The sequence below is a fragment of the Lynx rufus genome, unplaced genomic scaffold, assembly GCF_022079265.1.
Source record: "Lynx rufus isolate CCGP_SWC_20201006 ecotype Redwood Valley unplaced genomic scaffold, mLynRuf1.p SCAF_17, whole genome shotgun sequence".
NCBI lineage: Eukaryota > Metazoa > Chordata > Mammalia > Carnivora > Felidae > Lynx > Lynx rufus.
In genome coordinates, this window is record NW_025814831.1 from 12,088,484 (window position 1) to 12,106,981 (window position 18,498).

The following is an 18,498-nucleotide window of genomic DNA, read 5'->3' on the forward strand; positions in this document are numbered from 1 at the left end:
CAATATTGAAGTAATTAGAATGCAAGTCCTCCATGTCCTACAAAGGCAGAGATCTATTTTCGGTTCATTGACCTTGGACAATACCTGGCACATCAACAAATGCAATACTTGCTGAATGAATATTAGTAAACATATATTCTCTTAATAACTTCTACCTATTGATTACTCTGTTTCAGGCACTATGCTAGAAAGTGTCTTATCTTTGTTCAGTGTTTTATTCTCCCACAACATCCCTTCAAGAGACCAATTTTAAGTTCCCATTACATACATAGACAAGGAAACAGTCTCAGAGTTTAGGTCTGTTGCCCACAGTCACAATAATTGGCAAAGTGAGCTAAAATTCAAACAAATGTATATATGATTCTTCAAACCTGACTTATAGAAAATAACAAAATCCATAAATAAGGAGAGGTACAAATAAAGTACAAAGATAATTACTAAATCCCAGGCTGTAGAGGCAAACTTAAGACAAATTAACAAAAAGTTGTATTTATCCCAGTGGAAAGTCAAGTCTGGATCTCACTACTAAAAGGGGCAGTACCAGGGCTGGGTGGTTCAGTGGGTTGAGTATCCAACACTTGATTTTGGTTCATGTCAGGATCCCACGGTTGTGGGATCCAGCCCCATGTCAAACTCCATGCTGAGCATGGAGCCTGCCTAAGATTCTCTCTCTCTTCCTCTGCTCCTTTCCCCCTGCTCATGCTGTCTAAATAAAAAAATCAGGGTGCATGGCTCAGTCAGTAGAGCATCCGACTCTTAATTTCACTCAGGTCATGATCTCACGGTTCACAAGACGATACTCCATGAGGAGCCAGGAGGAGCCTGGAGCCTGCTCAAGATTCTCTCTCTCCCTCTCTCTGCCCCTCCCCCACTCTCTCTCTTTAAAAACATTTTAAAAATAAATAAAAATTAAAATAAATAAATGAAGGGGGAAGTACCAATGGAACATTAAAAATAGTAAGAAGAATCATTTAACTTGCATTACTTACTGCTACATATCTAATCTTTTAATGTTGACGCCGCTAGATACGTGCATTCACTCCCATAAAATACATTTGATGGTGTGACCGCCGCCATCCCTGACCTTCTGTTGCCGTTCTTCTTATTCTATTTTTCATCATGAAATTCTCATCAGCCTTCACTGTCAAGAAAATAATCTGAGATCACATACCGTGCATGAATGCTTCAACTTTATTCAACATTTGGAAATGAGTCTACAAACTCATCTGCATGTTACGCACAGTACTAAAAAACTGCAAAATATTTACCAAAAACACACGGTTGTGAACTGAATACCCACAATGGCTGCAGCGTCAGCCCAGCTAAACGCTTTTCCTCCTTTAAGCAAGCCACCGCTTTTTCTGAAAGCTCCTCGGGTGTTAACGCAGCTCCACAGCTTCTTCCACCTACGCTCTTCTGAGGTCGCTCAGATTGCTCAGCACATACCCGCTCGGTGCTAAGAAGGTCGCAAAAACCATCACGAGCGCAATGGCGCTGTCCTGGGAGAGAAGACGAAAAGCGCTGTTAATGCCTGCGGCTCCCCGGGCCAGTCCCTCGCGGCCGAGCAAGATCCGCGTCCACCTGCCGACGAGTGTGGCTGTTCTGTGACGCGGGCCTGACGAGGCCTGAAACAGGACTTCCTTTCCTAGATGACCCAGCTTCAACCTGAGAAGCAAACACCTCTTTTCTTCTTCCGTCCCCCCTCGCCCCCCACCCCCTCCCCACTTCCCCACCTCCCCACCTTTCCGACCGCTGCACCCTGGATCGCAGGTGCTGCCCAGGATTCCCCGCGTTGGCGGGCAAGCAGCCGGCGAGACGACGTTCGACGGCGACGGACACCGCGCGGCGCAACGACGGCTCTGCCCGTGCCCTCTGCGCACTCCCTGAGGCCTCCCCCGACCGCCAACGGCCGCCCGTCACCGACGTCCCCCGCTCATCCCCGTCCGTCGCGGCGCTCCCGCCTCGGCTGCGCGCCCCTCGCCCGCCCCCGCCGCCGTGAGGCGTGGGCCGCCACTCACCACAGACGACTTGGGGTGCTGGCGGCGGCGGGACTCCGAGCGGGCCAGGCGGCGGCCGGGTTGGAGCCCCAATTGGGTCACGCGGCGGCAGGGAAGTAGGCGAAGAACGAGCAGGCGGGGCATGGCGTCCGGTGAAGCGAAGCGACTGGAGGCTGAGGAGACAGCAAGCGCGAGAAGACGTGAAGCGCGGCCCGACGGCTGGAGCTTCCAGAGGGCTGATTTGCGCAGGCGCCCGGGGCCACAGGGGAGACCTCCCCACCGGCTCCGCCCCGCCCCTGCCCCGCCCCTGCCCCGCCCCTTCCGCGCAGTACTCTACTAGTACTCTACTAGGCTCCGCCCATACGCCCACTCTTTACGTTCAGCCGGTTCTGCTCAACCCCCACCCCACACACATTAGCTTCAGTTTCCAACCGTTTTCCCGGGCGTTCCACCCGCATTGCCCCTCGTCCCTGTGCCCGTGGGCTCAATGTCTCTCCCCTGTTCGCCCTGCTCAGCCCCTCCAGCCCCACGTTCAGTGTTTCTCAGTGTTCTTCTGGGTAAGGCGAGACACTCAACCCCCTTCACTTACTTCCCTTTGTATTTCTGCCCTCTCAATGGGCATTACTTCTCATTGGCAGAGGTTATAACATATTCTGTTCTCTAATGTTAGTTATGTTTTCCATATATTGTCTGTAAATTAATTCTCAAGAATTATCTCCCTTGTGCTGATACTACAACAAATATTCATGGTAGGCTCAAATAGAGCCATCCCAGTAGCAAAGGTGATGTCGTCACTAAACTTGTAGCTCTTGAAGGAAAAATGGAACTTTTTTTTTAATGTAATGCTGTAAATGATGCAGTTTCTTCACATATTTTACCCATTCTAAAATGATGCAGTTTCTTCACATATTTTAAGCCTATTACACAACTAGCATTCAAGGATTTCCTTTAATTGCCCAATTTCTGCAAACTGATTATCTTCCTATTTCTTAGATTCCTATTTCATTTTGCTGTAACACCTCCTTAGGCAGTTCTTTTAGGAGTGGTCTGTAGGTGATAAATTTCTTAAGTCCTTGGACATAAAAAACAAAAAATCTTTGCTTTGCTCCCCACTTACATGTTAATTTGGCCGGCTATAAAACTCTAAGCTCAAAATCATTGTCCCTCAGAATTTTTAAAGCATTATTCCTTGTGTTCTAGTATAAAGCATAACTGATGAGAAGTGTGATGCCAGTACATTTCTCAACTCTTCATTTTTTTTTTCCTTTGAAATCTTTTTAAGAGTCTTGTCTTTGGGCTTGTGAAGTTTCTCCAAGATATAACTAGATACAGGTCTCTCTTCATTCATATGGATTAGTACTGGGTGAAGACAGGGATCTTTGGCTCTGGGAGATCTACTTTTTCTTTACTTTTAATCTGAAACACCTATTAGATGTATGTTGGCTCTTCTTTCTGGGTCATCTCTGTCTCAACTTTTCTCTTTTGTTCTCTTGTTTTACATTCTGGGAGAGTCCTTTGATTTTTTTCCTCTAGCCTTTCTGTTGAGATTTTCATTTTAGAGTTACATTTCTAACACTTATTAAATAGTTGGGGTTTTTAGAGTCATCTATTAATATTTTATAGATGCACTGTCTCCTCAAATTTCTCTGAGAATATTAATTTCAACTTTTTTTAAAGTTCACTGCTATCCCATGAACAATTTCTGTTTCTTCTAGGGTGAATTCTTATTCATTTTGGTCCTGAGATTTTGCACAACTCTCTTCTGGCCCATGGTTGTCCTTTTGTGTTGACGAATATGAGGAGCCAGATGAATTACTTGGGTTGTTTTCTATCACCAGTCCCTTTCCAAAATGAAAATGCTGATTACATGATCTATGTGTGCAAGCTGACTGTCAACTGGTGGGAAGGAAGACTTCCTCTCTCACCCCCATGCCAAAGTAAGGTTCTGCTCTAGGCTTTCCAACTGCTCCTATCCAAGGACATAACATGAGTTCTTTAGAAGAATTTCTCTATAGCCACTACCTAGGACACTGCCAAAATATGCACAAAGTTGGAGGAGAAGGAACAGCAAACCCACACATCCTTTCCACTCACTGTTTTCCATCAGTTCCCTTGAACTTGTGCCTTTCCTCCCACTCTGGGTCTTTGTAGCTCATCATTTAAGTAGCTGAGATGCTATGGAAAGCATCTCTGTTGTTCCCTGCAGCCTCTTGTGTGCTAAGAGCTATGGCTCCTTCTTCTCTGCTTTACCAATCGATAAGATCACATTTACCTTCAATCTTAGGGAAATTCACCAAAACTACATTGCTGATACAGCCCTGCTCCTCCACCTCTTATTTCACTCATGGATTCATTTCCTCTTGTACTTCTTTACTGTCATTGTAATGGGATTTCAAGAAGAAGGATTGATAAATACAGAAGCTCTTCCTCTGCCTCAAAGTGAATGCCCCACTTGAGTCATTGGGATTTACTGAATGTCATAGGAAGCCACTAGAGTTTCTAAACAGGGACAATGTGAACTGATTTCCATTTTTCAATGATCACTCTGGCTGCTCTGTGGAGAAATATGGAGTGAGAGGTCATTGCAGTCATTGATGCCCGCTAACCACATGTGTTATCCAATATGACATCTATCAGGCTTATGTGGCTTCTGAGCCCTTGGAATGTGGCAAACACTGCTGAAGAACTGAATTTTTGGTATTATTTAATTTAATTTTAATTTGAAAACTTGATGACTGATTCAGTTATTGAAGAACTTCTATATTGGGAAAAACTTGGATATTTCAATCTACTTTTTCAGCTATACTTTTTATGAAGTCTAAATATAGATGAAGTGTTTTGGATGAAAACTTAGCATCCAAATTGAATTGTGACTGTAACTGCTAAATACAAAAATTTAGTGCCTTAATCTGTTCAGGCTGCTATAGCAAAGTACCACAGACTGGGGGGCTTAAGTAATAAACATTTCTTCCTCATAGTTCTGGAGGCTGGGAAGTCCAGTATCAAGGTATAGGCAGATTTGGTGTCTGGTGAAAAGTCACTTCCTGGTTCAAAGACAGCTGTCTTAACGTGTCCACACATGGTAGAAGGGGCATGGGAGCTCTCTGAGACCTCTTTTAGAAGGGCACTAATCCCAAGGAGCTGGGGTGGCTCACTGGTTAAGCATCCAACTCTTGGTTTCAGCTCAGGTCACAATCTCACAGTGGTGAGATGGAGCTCTGCATCAGGCTAAGCACTGGACGTGGACCCTGCTGAAGATTCTCCCTCTCCCTTTACCCCTCCCCCGCCCACATGCCTGTGTGTGCCCTCACATGTGCTCTCTCTCTGTCTCTCTCTCTCTCTCAAAAATAATAAATAAATAAAAATAAAATAGGGGCACTAGTCCCATTGGTGGGGGCTTCACCCTTATAAGCTAATCACCTCCCAGAGGCCCCACCCCAAATACCATCTTGTTAAGAGTCAGAATTTCAACATATGAATTTGGGGGAGGGGAATACAAGCACTGAGTCCATTGCATTTAGTAAGAAAAAAGAATGCAGAATATCTCGGGGCACTTTCAGTGGCTCAGTTGGCTAAGCATCCAACTCTTGATTTAGCCTCAGGTCAAGATCTTATAGTTTTGTGAGTCTGAGCCCCATGTATGTAGGCTGACCATTCAGAGCCTGCTTGGGATCCGCCCCCCCCTCGCCTGTTCAAGCTTTCTCTGTCTCTCTCAAAATAAATAAATAAACTTAAAAAAAAAAGAATGCATAATATCTCAGTAATAAAGTTTTTATATTGATTACATATTTTATATGATTTAATTTTAGATATATTTGGTTTAGAAATACACTATAAATATTAATTACACCCATTTCATTTTATTTCTTTTAACATGGCTATTAGAAAGCTTAAAATTACACATATAGTTCACACATGTCTTGGACAGCTCTGCTCTAGAATTTTATCCTGATCAATTCACGTCCTGAATGAAAGTGCCTGGCCACTTCCCTAACCTCATCTCGCTATCTCCACTTTCCCCTTTGCTGATAGTGCCCAAGTCACCCTAGCCTCTTGTATCCACCTAGCTTTTTCTACCTTGCTTGCTTGTCCCTGCCCAGAAAATCTCCCCCACACATTCTCACAGCTCACTCCCTTACATCATTCAGTCCTTGGACTGCCCTGCAAAAAACAGCTCTGACCCTGCTGCCAACTGCTCTCTTTCCCCTTCTTTGCTTGATTTTCTTCATGGCCCATAAGGATCATCTGAACGTATACGTTTTGTTTGTTAATTGTGTGTCTCTTTTGCTAGGAGGTGAGTATCACAAGGGCAGGCGTCTTGTCTGACTTGCTTACCAGAACACACTCCAAAGAGCACCTCACACATAGTAGGTACTCAGTAAATCTTTGTTGAATGAATGAATGAATGCTCATACCTCTGTGCTCTCTTTTCCTTTCCCTACTAAAGACACTGTCTGGAGAGAGTGGAGGATTAAATGCTGAGGGGTATTATACCCTCTCCCACACAGCAGAGGCTGACAAAATAGGCAAGGAAGGGACTGGATTGTGAAAAGAGAGAATGAACGCACGTGGGAAATTTAGATAGTGGTCATCTCTTTGTAGCCATGAGACTAACCATGGGAGAGCACGGCTAGACAAAATATATTGATGTATGACTGTTCCCAGATGTTTCTTTCCTTCTACGGACCAAAGAGGACTCTAGTTTTGCCCACTCAATTTCATCCTCTACTTTACCCTCCAAGAAAGGTGTCAGAAATACCTTTTGAAGATACCTTTTGAAGATACTTTTAGGAACAATCTTCCGAAGAGTCGAAAAGAAAGAAGTGTGAAGAGTCCTACTTTGTGAGTAAAGTAGAAAGAAAAATGAAGGAAAATTTTGAGAAGGATTGCTGTAGTCTGTATGTCCCCCTTAGGATAGCTGAAAAAATTGAAATGGAAACTTGTAATTTTGAAATTGTTTCTGGGTCACAAATTCTAGGTCTCAACTGACATATCTGAACCTAGACCACATGGTTGATAACTATAAAAGTTACATACATTTAGATCATTTATATTAAACATAAATAAATGTAATTGATAAAAAGCAAAAGTTGTCAGATTGGATTTTTTTTAAAAAGATCCAACTATATACTGTCTAAAAGAAAAACCATTTTATTTTTTAATTTTATTTATTTCGAAGGAGAAAGCGAGCACAAGGGGGGAGAGGCAGAGAGAGAGAGAGAGAGAGAGAGATTATCCCAAGCAGGCTCCACGTTGTCAGTGAGGAGCCCGACGTGGGGCTCAATCTCACAAACCGTGAGATCATGACCTGAGCTGAAATCAAGAGCCACACTCTTAACCAACTGAGCCACCCAGGCACCTCAGAAACCCATTTTAAAGATGAAGATAGAGAGAGACTAAAAGTACAATAGTGGAAAGAGATATTGCATGCAAATAGTGCTTACAGAAAACTGGAGTGGCTATACTGTCAAAGTAAATATCAGAGCAGGGGATATAGCACAGATGAAGGGAGAACAATTCATGAGACCCACATTGGATGCAGAAATTACTTAAAAATAAAATCTTTAAAAAGGAACAATGAGCTATCTCCTTACACCTGTTAAAATGGCTATCATTAAGCACCTATGCAGCTCGGTCAGTTAAACGTCTGACTCTTGATTTTGGTTTAGGTCATGATATCCAGGTCATAGGATCAATCTCTGAGCTGGGTGTGGAACCTGCTTAGGATTTTCTCTCTCCCTTTCCCTCTGCCACCACAGCTCACATGTGTATGCTCTCTCTCCCTCTTTCTCTCAAAAAATAATAATAATTTTAAAAATGGCTACCATCAAAAAGACAAAAGAAAATAAGCATTGGTGATAATGTGAAGAAAAGAGAGCCCTTGTGCACTGGTGGTGGGAGTGTGAACTGTTGCAGCCACCATGGAAAACAGTATGGAGGTTCCTGAAAAAAATTAAAACTACAACTACCACATGATCCAGCAATTCTGGGTATTTACCCAAAGGAAATGAGAACAGCAATTTGTAAAGGTCTTTATCTGCACTTCCATTTATTGAAGCATTATTTATAGCAGGCAAAATATGGAAACAACCTAAGTGACTATCAAAGAATGAATGGATAAAGAAGATGTGATACACACACACACACACACACACACACACACACACGTACACACGTACACATGTACACAATGGAACATTATTCAGCCAATAGAAAGGAGGAAATCCTGCCATTCAGAACAACATGGATTGAGCTGGAGGACATTATGCTTAGTGAGATAAACCAGACAAAGGAAGACAGATACTGTATGATATCACTTACACCTGGAACCTAAAAAAGCTGAACTGGTAGAAACGTAGAATAAAATGGGGGTTACCAGGGGATGAGAGGTAGGGGGGAAAAATTATCCACCACAGTTAAGTGGGATTCATCCCTGGGCTGCATGGCTGGTTCAATATCTGCAAATCAATGTGACACATCCCATTAATAAAAGAAAGGATAAGAACTACATGATCCTCACAATAGATGCAGAAAAAGACATTTGACAAAATACAACATACTCTCTGGATAAAAACCCTCCAGAAAGTAGGGATAGAAGGATCATACCTCAAGATTATAAAGGCCATATTCGAAAGACCCACATATAATATCATCCTCACTGGAAAAAACCTGAATTCTTTCTCCCTAAGGTCAGGAACACAAGGATGTCCACTCTCACCACTGTTATTCAACATTCTGTTGGAAGTCCTAGCCTCAACAATCAGACAACACAAAGGAATAAGAGGCATCCAAATCAGTAAGGGTGAAGTCAAACTTTCACTCTTTGCAGACATGATACTCTGTGGAAACCCCAAAAGACTCCACCAAAAACTGAGCTAGAACTGATCCATGAATTCAGCCATGTCGCAAGACATAAAATCAGTGTATATAAATCAGTTGCATTTCTACACACCAATAATGAAGGAACAGAAAGAGAAATCAAGGAATCAATCCTATTTACAACTGCACGAAAACCATAAGATACGTAGGAATAAACCTAATCAAAGAGGTGAAAAATCTATATACTGAAAACTATGGAAAGTTTATGAAAGAAATTGAAGACGACACAAAGAAATGGAAAAACATTCCATGCTCATGGATTGGAAGAACAAATATTGTTAAAATGCCAATACTATCCAAAGCAATCTACACATTCAATATAATCCCAATCAAAATTGTACCAGTATTCTTCCCAGAGCTAGAACAACTCTAAAATTTGTATGGAACCAGAAAAGACCCCAAATAGCCAAAGCAATCCTGAAAAAGAAAACCAAAGCTGGAGGCATCACAATCCCAGACTTTAGCCTGTATTACAAAGCTGTGGTCATCAAGACAGTATGTTATTGACATAAAAATAGACACATAGATCAATGGAACAGAATAGAGAACCCAGAAGTGGACCCGCAAATGAATTGTCAACTAGTCTTTGACAAAGCAAAAAGAATATTGATAGTCTCTTTAGCATATGGTGATGGGAGAACTGGACAGTAACATCCAGAAGAATAAACCTGGACCACTTTCTTACCCCATACACAAAAATAAACTCAAAATGGATGAAAGACCTAAATGTAAGACAAGAAGCCATCAAAATCCTACAGGAGAAAACAGGCAACAACCTTTCTGACCTTGGCTGCAGCAACTTCTTACTTGACATGTCTCCAGTGGCAAAGGAAACAAAAGCAAAAATGAACTATTGGGACCTCATCAAGATAAAAAGCTTCTGCACAGCAAAAGAAACAATCAGCAAAACTAAAAGGCAGCTGACAGAATGGGAGAAGAAATTTGTAAATGATATTTCAGATAAAGGGTTAGTATCCAAATCTATAAAGAACTTATAAAATTCAACACCCAAAAAAAACAAATAATTCAGTGAAGAAATGGGCAGAAGACATGAACATATACTTTTCCAAAGAAGACTTACAGATGGCTAACAGACACGTGAAAAAATGCTCGACATCACTCCTCATCAGGGAAATACAAATCAAAACCACGATGAGATATCACCTCACATCTGTCAGAATGGCTAAAATTAACAACTCAGGCAACAACAGATGTTGGCGAGGAAAGAGGAACCCTCTGGCACTGTTGGTGGGAATGCAAACTAGTGCAGCCAGTCTGGAAAAAAGTATCGAAGTTCCTCAAAAATTAAAAATAGAACTATCCTACGACTTAGCAATTGCACTACTAGGCAATTGCTAGTAGTATCCAAAGGATACAGGAATGCTGATTCGAAGGAGCACATGCACCCCAAAATTTACAGCAGCACCATCAACAATAGCCAAGTATGGAAAGAGCCTAAATGTCCATCAACTGATGAATGGATAAAGAAGATGTGATATATATACATACAATGGAATATTTCTTGGAGATGAAAAAGAATGAAATATTGCCATTTGCAACAAAGTGGATGGAACGGGAGTGTATTATACTAAGTGGCTCAGGTCATGATCTCACAGCTCGTGGGTTTGAGCCCCATGTTGGGCTCTGTGCTGACAGGTCAGAGCCTGGAGCCTGCTTTGGATTCTGCGCCTGCCTCTCCCTCTGCCACTCCCCTGCTCGCTCACAATCTCTCTCTCTCTCTCTCTCTCTCTCTCTCTCTCAAAAATGAATAAACATTAAAAAAATTTAAAAACAGGGGCGCCTGGGTGGCTCAGTTGGTTAAGCATCCAACTTTGGCTCAGGTCATGATCTCGCGGTTTGTGGGTTCGAGCCCCACTTCGGGCTCTGTGCTGACAGCTTGCTCAGAGCCTGGAGCCTGTTCTGTATTCTGTCTCCCTTTCTCTCTGCCCTTGCCCCACTCGCACTCTGTCTCTGTCTCTCTTAAAAATAAATAAACATTAAAAAAATAATAATAAACAAACAAAAAAAACAGTAACAGCGGCGCCTGCCTGGCTGGCTTATTCAATACAGCATGAGACTCTTGATCTAGGGCTTGTAAATTCGAGCTGCACACTGGCGTAGAGATCACTTAAAAATGAAATATTAAAAAAAAACAGCAACATTGGGGCGCCTGGGTGGCTCAGTCGGTTAAGCGTCCGACTTCGGCTCAGGTCATGATCTCGCAGTTTGTGGGTTCGAGCCCCGCGTCGGGCTCTGTGCTGCTAGCTCAGAGCCGGAGCCTGCTTCAGACTCTGTCTTCCTCTCTCTCTGCCCTTCCAATGCTCATGTTCTGTCTCTGTCTCTCAATAATAAATAAATGTTAAAAAATTAAAAAAAAAACAGCAACAAACCCAGCACATACTAACATAAATAACATTATGAAATACAATTTTTTTAATAATGATAAAGGAAATGTTCTACTTTAAAAAAATTTTTTTAATGTTTATTTTTGAGAGGGAGAGAGAGAGAGAGAGAGAGAGAGAGAGAGAGAGCATCAGCAGGGTAGAGGCAGAAAGAGAGGGGGACACAGAATGTGCAACATGCTCCAGGCTCTGAGCTGTCAGCACAGAGCCCAACGCTGGGCTCAAACCCACAAACCGCAAGATCATGACTTGAGCCGAAATCAGACACTTAACCAACTGAGTCACCCAGGCACCCTGGAAATTATCAATTTTTAATGTTTGCGGGCCCTTCTCCTGGGCCCCCAGGGAAACTATAGTTTAACTTTTACTACAGTCAGAATGACTTCAAAGCTTCAGCTCTGCTTCTGCCCCAAGCACACATTGTACATCTGCTTCGTTAGCAAATAACCTAAAAGAAACATTTCAAACTAAAGATAAGAGTAAAAAATCCCCCTAAGTTCCGTTCCCATACCTCCGAAGCCTGTAACCTTGCACAAACTAAAAGCATAAGATAAAGCCTGTAATTTTCTGGAATGTCCTTCATCATGATGATTTGTAACTCTTGATGTAACAAAAAACATATACAACCCTGTATTAAACATCCCTTCTCTGGAACACTCTCTTCCTTGTGAAGATTGTATATCCTGGGCAGCTGTCCTTACTCCACTCTAAGAAAACTCTCCTCCTCTTGGCACCTGGGTGGCTCAGTCGCTTAAGCGTCCGACTTCAGCTCAGATCATGATCTCACAGGTTCGTGGGTTTGAGCCCCGCATTGGGCTCTGTGCTGACAGCTCAGAGCCTGCAACCTGTTTCAGATTCTGTCTTTGGCTCTCTGACCCTCCCCTGCTTGTGCTCTGTCTCTAAAATAAATAAACATTTAAAAAAAGGAAAACTCTCTTCTTTTTTTTTTTAAAGAAATTCTAAAAGGTTTGTTCATCTTGCATCAACGATAGTGACAGAAGAGTGGCGTTCTTTTACTTTTTAAAATTTCTTTAAAGTATCACCTAATAGAAGATTTGGCCACATGAATGTTCACATCTGCTTTTGCATTCAGTCTATGCTGATATCCCATGTCACGCAGCCTCTGGAAAATTCCACCATACCCTCTGCAGAGAATGAGTGAAAAGGTCAAATATCTTAGCTTTATTACAAAAATAATTTTTGTTTAATTGGTTTTCATGAAAATTAATTTTGACATCGCAAGACCCCTAAAATGATCCAGGGGACTTCTAAATCCCCATAGTTTGAACACCTGGTTACATAATGAATCCCGTGAGAGCTGATGTAATACAGCCTTGACCCATTTCCTGGTCCCAGTTGATTAGTTTAAAGTTGGGTTCCTGACAAATACCAGGCCAAAGAGCCCTTCTGTAGGGATGTTATGCTTGGGACCAGCATCCTGGAACTCAGACTGCTTTATGCAATGAACAGTCTAAGGAGCCATATTTTGTTTTGTTTTTTTCTACCTACAGAAAAAGCCTTTCCATGGTGAGTTAATAATGAAAGCAGGCCACTGAAAAAGCAGAGAAAAGGGACAGAAGGAACATCCAGACCATATTCAAATTCCTGTTTCTTATTGTTCTTAAAGCTTGGGTGAATGTCTTGTCCTTGAGTTTGGGGCCACTTTATTATTTTTTTTAATGATAAATCCTGTTTTTTTTAAAGTTATCTCTTCACCCCTTGTGGGACTTGAACTCACAACCCCAAGATCAAGAGTCACATGGTCTACCAACTGAGTCAGCCAAGGCTGAATGCTGCTTTTTGGTTCAGATTAGTGGTAGCTGGATTTCTATCACTTACAACCAAAAGAGTCTTAATGAAGGCAATATTACTCAAGTTTTGTCTTCTTGAGGTTCCCCCCCCGCCTTTTTTTTTTTTTTTATTAAAACAGAGTAACAAAAAATGCTGAAGTAAGTTAAAAACGATCTCAATGAACGACAACCCTGACTGAACTAATCCCAATCTTAAAAGTTTAGGCTACAGACAGTGCTGTTGATGTGAGAATCAAGCATTTTAGGTCTTCCTCTGTGACAAAAACTTTAAATTACTTCTGACCTTGTCAGTAAATCTGACTCCAAATTCAGCCACGACACAATTAAGCTCCCCGCCGCCTACCCCTACCCCAGGAGGTGGCACTTTTAGCTTCTCAAATTACAGGTACAAACAACCTTCCTCCGTTTAAATTCTCCAAGTCACAAAAGACTAGCTCTGTTAACTCAAACCTCTACAATTTTCAGGAAAGGCCTTAGCGGGCCCTGGATTCAATATATTCTCGGTGACCTACAATATGGGACATTCCTGCTGCAGTTGTATGAAAGGGCATAATTAGAGCCATAGCCTAGAGATCAGGTTTTTTGATTTGTGAGCTCTATATACAATGAACAAGTAATGCACACTCGCCCACTGGCTTCTTTTTAATGTGATTTTTATAAATGTTCATGCTCTAAAGAAACTGGTGTTAGGGTTCTAGAAAATTATATAATGAATGAAGGCTGCACCACCTCTGGCCCAAACACCTCGACTTCTTCTCCTTTCCAGAAAAACACATTTAATTGCTATTCAAGGACCAAAGGTCTTCGCAGAATGCAGGGCGTCTCTCTGGATCTATTTGTGACTGTCTCTACAATTGCATGACCTCAAAGACAGAGAAACTCAAATAAGCAAGAAGCAAAAGCAGAAGAGTTACAGAGGTGGGAAAAACATTCCAGAGTGATGCAATTGGTAACATTAGTAACATACTTTTGAATTGCCAGCACAACTGTAATGAGAGATCCAGTAAAAGCCTTGGTCCATTATTATAAAGAGCCCCGAGAAAGAACTGCTGCATTCTTTTTTCAAAAAAATTATATGTGATGAAAACTATTTTAGTTTTCTTCTCCCACCTTTTAGTTCTTAAATTTGACATTCCTCTTCCTCTCCTGAACCACATCCAGAAATTCTTCAATGGATTTCTGTTATGCTAGAATGGAAAGGCATTGGTAATTGAAGCCAAAATATCAAAGGTCAGACCTTCATACTATCATTTACTAGCCGCAAAGCCCCAAAGTTGGTATAATAATATCTCCCTTAAAATGCTGATGTGGAGATTAAACGAGGTCATGTATGTATTAAGACTACTTTGCACGAGGGGCACCTGGATAGCATCCGACCCTTGATTTCGGCCCAGGTCCTCATTCATGGGATTGAGCCCCGTGTCAGGTTCTGTGCTGACCGTGTGGAGCCTGCTCTGGCATTCTCTCTCCCTCTCTCTCTGCCCCTCCCCACTCACACTCTCTGCTTCTCTCTCTCAAAATAAACAAAAATTTTTAAAAAGACTACTTTGAATGAATGTTACAGAAAACCTAATAATAAAATGGATTGGCTCACATAAGTGGAAAGGCCAGAAGAAGGACTAGTTTCGAATAAAGCCTGATTAAGTGTGCCTAATGATGTCACCAGGGTGTCAGTTTTTCTTAAGGAACAAGTTAATATTACCTTAAGGCAGATTTCCCTCAGTTAGCAACATGGTTGTGAACAAACACTGGGACTACATCGTCTTTCAGTCATATTCAATGGAAGAGGGAAAGACCCTTCCAGCATCTTCTGTGGAAGAAGAGATTTTTCTCTTCCAGAGTCCTAGCGAACATTTCACCACATCCTGGTTCTTGATGGGGTTCCATATCCTCCCTGAACTAATCTTTAAAGTCAGGGGAATAGCATTTGCTAAAAAATTTAAATCAGGCAACCAGGTACAAAACATGGCATCAATCCAACTCAAACCACTTAATTGGGAAAAATGAGGAATTATGAAGAAGGAGAGTGGGAAATGGATGCAGGGCCGTGACAATGTGGGAGGATGATCCTGGAAGTAGGATGCTGAAGAAACTGAGGCAAATTACATCTCTAGGTTTCATGGGGGAAACATATCCTTCCAAAGGATTAAGAACTGGCTGGCATCCTTGCCAATTAGACCTCCAGAATGTTCCATAGCATCTTAAATACTTGAGATTGTATCACCATTACTCATCCTTGCCTTTCCCTAGAGTTTAGGGTTTCTATATCTATAAACCAAATGGTTTAGCTTTGCCCCCCGCCTTTTTTTAACACAATGTTAAGTCCCATTTAAAAAAATGTTTCAGATTTATTTATTTATTCATCTCGAACTATACCCAACATGGGGCTCAAACTCATGACCCTGAAATCAAGAGTTGCCTGCTCTTCCATTTCAGCCAGCCAGGTACCCCAAGATTTGCCTGTTTTTTAATTTTATAAAATTTAAGATGCCATTATTTAATGTCTCACTAAGAAAAATATATACATTGAACTAAATCATGAGCCAGTGCTAAGAAGTTATACATTGTAAGATGGGGTGCCTGGCTGGCTTGGTCAGTAGAGCATACAACACTTGATCTCAGGATTGTGAGTTCAAGCCCTGTTGGGTATAGAAATTACTTAAAAACAAAATCTTTAAAAAAAAAAAATGTAGGGGCACCTGGGTGGCTCAGCCGGTGAAGTGTCCAACTTCAGGTCAGGTCATGATTTCATGGTTTGTGTGTTCAAGCCCCACATTGGGCTCTGTCCTGACAGCTTGGAGCCTGCTTCAGATTCCGTGTCTCCCTCTCTCTGCTCCTCCCCTGCTCACACTCTGTCTCTCTCTCAAAAATAAATAAACATTAAAAAAAATGTAAGACGGGATGCCTGGGTGGCTCAGTCGGTAAAGCATCCGACTTCAGCTCAGGTTATGATCTCACGGTTTGTAGGTTCAGACCCCATGTCAGGCTCTGCACTGTCAGTGTAGAGCCTCCTCGGGATCCTCTCTCTCTCTCTCTCTCTCTCTCTCTCTCTCCATCTCTCCATTTCCATCTCCACCGCTTTCAAAATTAATAAATAACCTTTCTTAAAAAATTGTAAGACAACAAATTTCAGCATTGTTAAAAAATGTAAAAAAAAAGGGGGGGGGGCATCTTAGAAAGGATACAATATATGGTATTATCTTGTATGGTTACTTCTGTCTCACTTCTTTTCCCCTAATCTTTAACTCTCTGATTCTCTATTTCTGGTGATAAGAATTTTTTTTTTCTTCCTGGGATCAGGAAGACATCTTTCACATCTTTCAAAGTACCAGTCATTCTCCTGGGTACTTTGACACTTGTGGTTTCATTTCACTTAATATTTTAGACTCTAAGAGATCCAGAAAAACATTTGGAAACAGAATCATTATGAGCAAAGCATAAGAAGAAATAGAATTTTCCCTTTTTTCATTTCAAAAACCTGGCTTCCATACTGTATTCCAGAATGGAGCCTAGGAAGGGTCTTCAACGAATGGTTATGTATAGTAGAAAAAGGAAGGAACAGACTGGAGTAGCAGAAAACAGAAGACAAAGTTAATGCAAGATATGACTCAGGTTTTCAGCATAGGTGTCCAGGTGGATGGGGTACCATTTGCTGATGGAGGGAACAGGAAGAGGAACAGAACATAAATTCAGGACTCTTGATTCCAAGTGACAGAAACCCACTGTTCTTACCCACACCCAACAAGTTTAAGATGTTTAAAAAGGAAAGTAAGGGGCGCCTGGTTGGCTCAGTTGTCAGAGCATGGGACCCTTGATCTCAGGGTTGTGAGTTGGAGCCCCAGTTGGGTGTAGAAATTACTTAAAAACAAAATTCCAAGACTTCAAATGATGTCATGACTCCCCTTTCTGTTAAGTTCTCTGTTTCTTTCTGCATGTGATCTTCCTTCTCTCCTATTCCTCATGGCTTTCTCCTCACAGGTAAAAAAGAAAATCGACATTGTCCTTTAAGGTCATAATCCCAGAGAAACAGATTAAGAGGAAACATATCCTAGGTAGCCTGGCAGAAATTTCCAGAAAGGATTTTGATTGTCCTGGCTTGTAGTCACATACCCACTCAGATCTGTATAAGTCTAGGACTTGTGCTGTTCACCACTACTGAATTATCTCGGCACTAGCCTTCCCCCCTCCAGTCTGTCTTCCTGTTTAGACTTTAAGCTTCTCAAGGGCAAAGAATGATTTATTTTTTTAGCCTGAGCATTGGCACTGTGCTTGGCACATGGTATTGAATGCTTTAAAAAGAAACCTGTTGGACTAAATTGAACTAGACACATCTAGACACAACTAGACACATACAAGGTAGATGAATTATAGGGTGGAAAAAATCGTGGAACACCAATGCTTAGTTTCTGTGAAAGCAAATCACACCCAACTCTAGTCTACTAGAGTTCTCTGAATATGCAGATGGACCAAAGGACAAGGTAGAACCAGCAGACCTTATCTGGTATTTCCAAAAGCCTTTGATAGATTTCCACATCAAAGGCTTTTAGGAAAACTACATTACCCTGGAATTTTAGAGTTCTATTGTTGTTGGTTTTATTTTCATTTGTTTTCAAAATTGTGTCTAGGAAACAGAACCAAAGTCAAAAAAGGACGGTTGGGAATAAGTGAGAAAGTGTAAATGATAGGGACTTATTTTTTTTAAAAAAATGTTTAATGTTTATTTATTTTTGAGAGAGAGAGAGAGACAGAGAGAGAGCTGGGGAGGGGCAGAGAGAGAGGAGACACAGAATCTGAGGCAGGCTCCAGGCTCTGAGCTGTCAGCACAGAGCCCCACACAGGGATTGAACTCATGAACAGCACGATCATGACCTGAGCTGAAGTCGGAGGCTTAACTGACTGAACCCCGGGCCTGTGATGGGGACTTATCTTATTTAATATTTTAATAAATTATCAAGAAGTGGTATGGACAATGCAATTTTTAGTACAATATTAATATTTTAATATTAATGCAATATTTAGCTGATTAAGACAAAAATAAACTAATGGAAAATACCTTGCAGCACAGCCACTGGCCTTAGCAGTCTTGAGTCAGAAGAACTCAGCCAGGTGGGGTGTTTTGGAGGTCTGAAGGTCTGCAGGCCCCCCATTCCCTTTTTTCTTCAGTGATGAGCACTCTAGCCATCCCAACTCTTTCACCTCCAAGGTTAAAGAAAAGGATAATGTGGAGCACGCATGGACTTTGACCATGCTTTGCCTCACTGAGGGGGCCAAAGATAAGTGTAATGTGGTAGAAATCATGGCCTGGTGGGGGTGGGGGAGAGGGGAAAGTGGGTGATGGGCATTGAGGAGGGCACCTGTTGGGATGAGCACTGGGTGCTGTATGGAAACCAATTTGACAATAAATTATAT

At 41.8% G+C, this 18,498-nt stretch overlaps 1 protein-coding gene across 3 annotated transcripts in view; it reads right to left on the reverse strand.

Moving 5' to 3' along the window:
- Window positions 1-1,168: 1,168 nt before the first annotated feature.
- Window positions 1,169-18,498, reverse strand: part of LOC124512555 (cytochrome c oxidase subunit 8C, mitochondrial) — a 28,302-nt gene continuing 10,972 nt past the window's right edge. For 2 of the 3 annotated variants that reach the window (XM_047080183.1, XM_047080182.1), the window contains exons 3-4: window positions 2,019-2,170; window positions 1,169-1,499 (exon numbers count right to left, since the gene is read on the reverse strand). In XM_047080183.1, coding sequence (XP_046936139.1) covers window positions 1,407-1,499; window positions 2,019-2,170 — 245 coding nt within the window. In that variant the 3' untranslated portion in view covers window positions 1,169-1,406. Of the gene's footprint in view, window positions 1,500-2,018; window positions 2,171-14,199; window positions 14,277-18,498 lie in introns of all 3 variants that reach the window. The other variant, XM_047080181.1, reaches the window with a different exon arrangement.